The sequence below is a fragment of the Dreissena polymorpha genome, chromosome 8 (assembly GCF_020536995.1).
Source record: "Dreissena polymorpha isolate Duluth1 chromosome 8, UMN_Dpol_1.0, whole genome shotgun sequence".
Taxonomy (NCBI): domain Eukaryota; kingdom Metazoa; phylum Mollusca; class Bivalvia; order Myida; family Dreissenidae; genus Dreissena; species Dreissena polymorpha.
Window position 1 is genome coordinate 6,936,195 of NC_068362.1, and position 8,991 is coordinate 6,945,185.

At 35.5% G+C, this 8,991-nt stretch overlaps 1 protein-coding gene across 1 annotated transcript; it reads left to right on the top strand.

The window, feature by feature from the left end:
- Positions 1 to 6,310: 6,310 nt before the first annotated feature.
- Positions 6,311 to 8,633, top strand: LOC127842207 (collagen alpha-1(X) chain-like; the record flags this gene model as incomplete). Its single annotated transcript, XM_052371560.1, has 3 exons — positions 6,311 to 6,560; positions 7,152 to 7,374; positions 8,385 to 8,633. Coding segments are annotated over 3 exons (675 nt in total), but the record flags the coding sequence as incomplete, so codon positions are not given.
- Between the last annotated feature and the right edge of the window lie 358 nt (positions 8,634 to 8,991).

An 8,991-nucleotide genomic window follows, 5' to 3' on the forward strand; every position in this document is an offset into this window, starting at 1 on the left:
AATTAGTTTGGGGGTGTTAAGCGTGTGGTTAAGAATTACATACACGTACCTCAATGCGTGTATACTCATTGTTTCTTGCTAATACATGGCAGGACAAGATTTTGGTGGATATGATTTAATTTTAAAATTATATATTATATCGTTAATGCACATTTTCAACCGTTTTTGTCATGCAGTATTGTCACTTTATAGTGGAATACGTTGTTTATGACAAGTACATAACCTCTAAAACTAACAATTTGATTTACGGCATAGAATATGCTACTTCTATAAAATATGTACATATTTATATATTCTGAATGGCATTTAGAAAAACACCAATAAATATAATTCTAACACGGCACGTGCCAAATTTTATATAAACAAAGAAGAAAATCGTCCATGGGTTATTCTGCAACAAATTATGGGCGGAGCTTATACACTGAAAGCACGCGCTGTAGCTAAACAAAACATGCCGATACATTTTCCACCAGCGTAATAAATTAATAATCCGGTATTTTATGAATGAAAGTCACGTGACAAAATACTACGCTATAAACAGAAATGCGTAAAATTGACCCACTTCCCACGGTGTTCGTCTGCTGCTTCGATACTAAAATGGCTGAAGTTCGAATCGGGGCAGTGTGCTCTTATCGCGGATCGAATGATAACTGGAGAGTTATCGATACAAGACATGATGGACTTGTCAAAAAGTTCTTGATTCGATCCGTGACAAGTGGATAAGTTAAATGCGTTTTTAGTTTTGAAATCTTTGAGAAATACACAAGTAGCCTCTAAACCTATAAGTTCGTGCACCTTAAACTTCAATGGCATATCTTTCATGAAAGATCATTAGACAATAAATAAACGTGATATATACTTTATGATGTATCTTTTGTTTAACAAATAACGAGTGAAGTATGTTGGTTGACAGATAATAATAATGGAATTACGTACCTTTAAACATTCGTGTTTATGGTAGTCTGCGTCACACAGAATTACCCTATAAGATCGTGCATCGATTTTGATGACGTCACAGCGAGGCCCTGGGATGTGTTTATAATAGCCGATATATGTTTTTGTGAATATGTGTTTATTTGTATTAAATATTTGTTGTTTTAGATGAATTTCGTGAATAAACTGTAATGAAAATAATGGTTTAAACAAAACTGGTCTTCATAAAAACGAAAGATGAACGGTGATAACTGTTTTCAGATGTCTAGATAAACTGTATTTACTAATGGAAAAAAGCTAAATAAAATTCTATTCACAATGGGGGCATAAAAGGCTGTCACCCCTTCTAATGACAGTTGTTTTGTGACAAAATCCCAAATTGACGCAGTGAGAACCTTTATCGCAATAGGCCGGACACGATCTTAACGTATGGTCTCGTGTCAACATTTGGGGGAAAATTTTTCCGCATATACAGCATACTTTAATCGTATGTACAAGTACAGAGTCCAAAATACAAATTCTAGACGGGCCTCCAAGGGAAACTACTCTAACAACATTTTACGATCAAAACATTGACAAACATAGCCGTCTGGTGAAGGAAATGTGCAAATTTGAACATTGTTTAGGCTATTTCTTTGGAACGAGGTCAGAAAAACAGACAATTTATATCATTTTTTTTTCTCATGAGTGTTGTCTTATCGGCTGTGGAAATTCTCGCGTTACAAAAGTGAACAGTTTTCGGGTACGTGCGTTCGAATGTTGCTTAGAAGTTAATGTCATAAAAAAGTACACGATCTTATAGGGCTGCACGAAGTTATAGGAATAGAGGATACATACAAGGAACTGGACGATTTTTTTCGTGAAACAACAGGATTTGGACTTGACGATGACACAAGTTTTTTGGACGAGGAATTTGATGATATTGGCGAAGTGCCACAGCCAAAACGTTTCAAGGAAGTTTCAAGCATTGACATAACAAAAATTAAGAAACAAAACACGGAGAAAACAACTAATAAACAGACCAAATGGGCAGTGAACATGCTGAAAGGTAATGAAATAAATACACAACATGTAGTCTGTGTTCTTATTTTTATGATTATGGTCAAAAAAACATTGTTAAGTAAATTATAACATCTTAACAACATTATTAAACAAGAGCATAGCATAGCGGGTGCCAACGCTCGGCTGTGGGTGCAGTTTTGTTTTTTTGACCTTTGACCTTGAAGGATGACCTTGACCTTTCATCACTCAAAACGTGCAGCTCCATGGGATTCACATGCATGCCAAATATCAAGTTGCTCTCTTCAATATTGCAAAAGTAATGGCAAATGTTAAAGTTTTCGGACGGCGCATGACGAGCTAGGCAGTGGCTATGACAATACCTCGAGTTTTCTTCGAAAACAGCCGAGCTAATAATAACATTACAATACTTTGTAAACATTACATAAAACAGTTAAACTTCCAAGGCTAACATAGCAACAATTAATGAGCCTTGTCAAGCAATAATGATGTTCATTAGGAGAAAAATTATTTTTCTCTTAACATAAATGCTAGAACCAGTATTCTTTTCATCAAACAATCAATCACACCATAATAATCCAATTTGTAAAAATAAAAATAAAAGTACATGTATTTTATGTTGCATTCATACAGTAAACAAAATGGCATAATTTTTCTGCACTTGTTAGATGTTTTATGATAGTGGATTGAAGCTAAATTTATTTAACAAATTTGCAACAATAATGTGAAAACAAGGCCATTCAGGCAATTGCATGCATATTTTGTCCCAATAAAATCTAAAATTGGTTATAAAACAATTGAAAAAATGTACTAGATGATTGATATATGAACTGTGAAATGGCTGTGTGAACTATTTTATACCTGTAATAACCATTCAAAATGTGTTTTTCTTGTTAAAAAATGATTATTTATTTGGCTTAAACAAACATTATTTTCATCATTTATTCATCGAACAATTTTCATCTTATCCCATTCTAAGCGGATTGAGGTTTAAAGTGAGTATGCATGATTTTTATATGTGTTAAATTGTAATATATTCATAAAAATATGTTACAATAAGACAAAATAGGCAAGAAAAATTATACATTAAAGACGAATTTCATAAAATGCAGCAAAGACAAATTATCGCCCCGAGCCGATTGTGATGAAGCTATTGTGTACATGTTTTCCTACAATAACCAAAGCATTCGTCTTTTTATTAGGATCAGAGTTAGTGTAAGTGTGTCGTATGAATAGGTATCGTTCCTGGAAATTAAAATGATCCGTAAAACTAAATTTAGATTCACATCGTACACGCATAATATACATGCTGGCGAATTCGACTGTTTAGACATTTTCGATTTCAGAATTAAATAACTGGCTTATTTTGCATTTTTCGACACATGTTCTTCTGACCTTTTATTTTAATTTATTTTGAAATATATGTATTTTTACATATTTTATATATATTAATTCATTAATATTTGACAATATTCGTGCATACTCACTTTGAATGAACAACTTAATGTTTATGGATTACAATTAGATCTAACTAAAATAAGTCTTTATTCAAACAGGTGATCAAATCAAATATTAGTATTTTGTTTCATGGTTTAAAATCCATCCTGGCATAAAATGGTTCAGATGCTTTTTACATATAACCTAACAAACAGAGAACAATGAATGAATTTCAATACATTATTCTTTTTTTAGAATGGATGCTAGAGAACCAAAGAAAAACAGTTGAATTTGAGACTTTGACTGACAGTGAGCTAAATAAAATTCGAAGTCTGCTTTGGTATCCATACGGGCAGGAATAAACAGGTACCTGACCAGTGAGCCCTTTTCTCGTCCAATCTCATTGATGAAAGACAGGGTTTTTATGTAAAAATTTGTATCAACAGTGACAGGACCCGGGTTCGAGACACAGTCTGAGTACTAGCCCTGACAGCTATGGATCCCGGGTTCAAACCTGTGTCTTACCACTTGTCCGGTAAGGGAAGGATCCCGGTTGCGAACCTTAGTCTGAGCGTTCGCACCGAAAGCTATGGGTTAACACAGGGACTCGAACCAAACAGCCGTCGCTAACATACCACACTGAGCAGACACTTTCTAAGCGACGTTTGCCGAAATGAGCACAATCTCCGTAAGCAACATTTCCTGGTTTCGAGTCCCGGAATTACCTCGCCTAGCAAGCGATGGGTGTTCGGGTACAAGCGCCGGTCTGAGCACTAGCCATGTAAGCTATAAATCCCGCATTTTTCGGGTCCGGCGTTAAGACGAGGACTAGGATCAGGGACCGTTCGCTTAAATGGTAAGTACTAAAACCGGATTTTAGTCCGGGGCCCGTAGCATGCAGGGTTAGTGCTCAGGCAGGGCCTCCAAACCGCGACCCGTTACGTAGGGTGCAAATGCTCAGACTGTGGTCCCAGTCGCTTACAGAAAAAGTTCTTAGATTGGAGCTAAAATCCAAAGACCCATCGTTTAAAAATGGAGCGATCAGGCCTGGATTTGAAACCGGAATCAGTCGCTTATGTGGCTAGTTTTCACACCAGGGTTCGAACCCTGAACCCAGTCGCTAACTTGTCGATTGCTCAAATAGGGGCTCAAATCTGGAATCCATGGCTTACATGGCAAGTGCTCATACATGGCTCGAACCGGGGATCTATTTCTTACTGGGATAGTGCTCAGACCGGCGCTCGAACCCGAGCACCTAGTAGTATAAGGGGTTCTAATTGTGATAAAACGGTAAAGATGAATCTGATTGGTTAAACTTAAAGTAGTGGCCTCAACTAAGTTAGTTGGCCCTACAAGTTATTTAGTTGAGGCAACAACTAATAAGTTGTCGGAACAAGTTATGAAGTTATCGCCACAAGTTTCTAAGCTCTAGCCTTAACTTAATACGTTGTTCTCAAAAGTTATTAAGTTCAAGGAGTATCTTAATAAGTTACATGAACAAATTACTATGTTGAGGCCACAACTTAAGTTTTGGGAACAAGTTATGCAGTTGTGACCGTAAGTTACTAAGGTGAGGTCTCAACTTTATAAATTGTGGAGACAACGTACTTGTTTCCACAAGTTATTTTAAAAGTTGTTTCCATAAGTTATTAAGTTCAAGCCACAACTTATGAAGTTGTTCCCTCAACTTTATAAGTTGTTCCCACAAGTTACTAAGTTAAGGCCACAATATAAATAAAATATTTGTGCCACCGTGTTAAACAGAAAATCACGTATTGCTTTGATATATCTAATGAAAACAGTGGAATAATGTATTCTATTGAAACTAAATATAGTACAATAAGCTGTCCAATTTACCGTAACATCACATAAATGCAATTCTAAAAGACGAAGATACATTTTACAGCAGATTTATTAACTTCACGTCAAATTTTATACGAACATGCTCCATCATGACACATTTTTAAATATGTTAAAAATTATATTTATTTGATTTTGTGCAAGTAAAGTATAACAAAAATACGTCTCCTAAAAACTTGTGTTTTTGTTAGTTCGGCATTTTAAATTGGGACCATAAATGTGTTTCTGGTGACGTCATCGTGTCATCGCTTCTAAATAATGTCATACGATCCTCTTTCACTGTTTTGGCTACACACATATGTCATCGGGTTTATATCCTTTAACTTTATTAACATTTTCTCTTTGACGGACATTTCTTGCTTGGTTTATTTTTTAGCAGTCACATAAACAACCAAACTATGTAATTTGGATCTTTTAAACCCGATATTGCTGCTTCTTCCTGTATTTGCACTATGATCTGATATATTAACTATTTCATACTATGTTCCAAAATATTTTTGTAAAAACAAGGATGTAGTTGACACGTGTTCGTAATTTAATTTCATCATTCGTGTAGAAGTTGTAACTAAGTTGCTCTGGTCTCCTTCCTACTAGTAAATTTTCAATAGTTATTAAAATGAATGCGTTTTAATTCCATTGTATTATTATTCAATTTGAGTTGCAATTCTATGAGGTTGAATTTTATTTACACTTATATGTATCATGCATATTGCTGTTCCAAGTGTGGGTTTGAAAGTTCTAAAACAGGTTTAAATCCCCAATGCTTTGCATTGACCGTTCTAAGGCAGTGACCCCAGCTTTATTCTTCTATATGCGTATGATGTTTCGTAATGTGTTGTTTTGTACTGTTTTGGCAATTGATCACATGCCTTAAATAAAGAGCCAACATAGTGCATATAACAAAAATGCAAAATTGCACCAGCAGCTGGAGTTTCACTTATTTATATTTATATCTATTCGCAGCACTTTGAGACAGCATGGTTAGGCTACTTAGATGGTTTTACTTAAAACGTTTCACTAAACGCAACTCTATAATAAATTAAATAACTTTTTTATAAATATTATCAGCACTTCGAGACAACACAAAGAACTTTGGTTAGATCTGAGACAGAACGGCGCATATGTTTGCTCAATTTACGGATTCACCGAGTTTGACTGGGCAAGCGCCGGTAACTCGGTTATCCTCCATTTGTCCAGTGGTGACAACGTTGGTGTCTACTCTAGACCCGGTCATGAAAGTCATCTGTTCGGTTCTGCTGACCATGTGTTTACAACGTTTTCTGGAGCACAACTAGTATCGGATTTCGATTAAACAAACCCAGGTAAAAGTTAACCTGTTTAATGTTTTCCTTTGCCAATGTAATACGCAGTTAATTATTTAATGTTAACGTAAGGCTAACTTAGTCGTTGTCGGCTACAGTAGTACCTAAACGCATCTCTGGTAATCTTAAGTATATTTCAATACAAGGCCATACGCCGGGGTACTATTAAATCTATATTCCGTACCCCGGGTACTTTGCAGTATAATTAAGACAACCAGGGGAGGTTTAACTTGTCGTTTTTGGTACTAAAGTATGTATACTACACTGTACCCCGGTTATAGAAAATACGCAGTCGGGATACGTTTAAATATATGTTTCGTACCACGGGTATTTTGTAGTGTACCTAAAGTAACCGGGATACTTTTTAGTAGTTCCCGTGTCGACAGTGACCAATTAGGATCAATAAAGTATAACGAACAGAACGATTTTAGCATATTACAGCTTTCCACTATATGAACATCCAAGTTAAAATGAAGTGTATCTAGTTGTATAAAGGTTAAAACAGACTGCATTGACTTTACGGTATATATACGACAGGCATTTAGTCACTGACATCATTGTATTTTTTCTGAATTTCAGACACAGAACCCGTGGTGATTTTCTCAGTAGGACTAAGTAAGAACGCGTCTGTGGCGGCCGGAAAAGTTGTCGTATTTGACAAAGTTTTCGTCGATTCGAAAAGAGCATATAATCCAACTTCTGGAGTGTTTGTTGTTCCGGTCACAGGCTTGTATGAATTTCACTACCATTGTCTTGGCGCTGCAAACACTTACGTGCAACTTACATTGATGAAACAATCAAGGTAATACAGTTATAAATTACTGATAACTAACTGTAAATGTCGTCCATTGTAAATGAAATGTTGTCCATTTTGTTCTGTCTACATAAATTAGAGTAAATGCCGCTCATTGTTAAATTATATGGTGTCCATTTATTTATTTATTTTTACATAACCAACAATAATTGCAGTTTATTAGTTTAGTATATGTTGTCCATGAAGTACTTTCTACATAACTAACAGTAAATGCCGTTAATTATTAAGTATATGGTGTCCCTTAAAGTGATATAATGCGCATCTTACAGTATACATGTATGCTATATTTGTAGGTGTATATCGCAACAGTTGTTTATGTTGGTGTTTTCACTTTATATACACTTATATTTGTTAATGCAGCATCAACATACTAAAACAAAATCCCGGAAAGAGAAAAAAAAATGCATTTGAATATCAACCCTACTTTCTTGTTGACAGCGGACGACAGAAATGATGCGATGCGATGTACGATGTTAATCTAAATTTAGTTCTAGTGCAGATTCGGTCATTCGACACAAATACACTTTTTTTGTTTTACGGATCATTTCGGCCTAGTGGACTGGACATTCATGTAAAATATACATAATAATATATATTTGTTATAAACAACTGGTACCAATATAAGTTGTAGATAAGTGGTCAGTTACCACATTTAAACTAACTCTTTTGACCTGTCAAATCTTTTCAGCTCAATTCAACAATGAAAAATGCGCATACTATCAGAAGTTTTTCTTACATACATACTTTTGCTGCAAGCGTCATGTTTAGGAATAAACACATGTTTTTATATTTTAAAATGTCCCTGTTCAAGCAATCCCAATGCTAGTGTTAAATAATCATCCTTAATTTAATAACTAAACTTTCGTTTCCAGCACTGTCAATGGTCCCTAAGGCCACAATACAGCCTTCTCTGCAGGCAATGAAGATATAACATACGTACCTTTGTTGTTAGCAACAATTGACTAGCTATTTTGATAAAAAAAAACTAACTTTTTCAGCACTATAAATGGACTTTACGGGCATAACACAGCACACGCCTCATCTGCAGGCAATGCAGCGATTCTGGAATTGGTGGGAGGACAAACCGTTTCAGTGATGGCAATATCAGCCAGCTACCTCATTGGCGCAGGAGACGAAGTTTACTGCACGTTTTCTGGGTTCATGCTATATTCTACAGGGCCAAGTATTATTATTGGCTAGCAGTTATACTGTGCTCTATAGAAATAGTAAATAAACGGTGAAGGTTATTGACAGTTTGCATTTTGTAGAATACATGGTGTACTCACGCACCAAGCCGTTCATTCCTTAATATATACGCCTCTTGTTAAAGGGGCCTTTTCACAGATTTTGGCATATGTTGAAGTTTGTCATTAAATGCTTTATATTGATAAATGTAAACATAGGATCTTAAAAGCTTCATTAAAAAATCAAGAATAAAATTAAAAAAAGGAAAAATAAGTAGCCGGTACCAGGGCTCGAACCAGTGACCCCCGGAGTCGTGGAGTTAGTCTGAAGTAAAAACGCATTAGCCCTCTCGGCTATTCCACCAGGTTAACACAGTTTAAGTATTTTATACCTTATATACGCAATCTTCGTAGTTTCGCA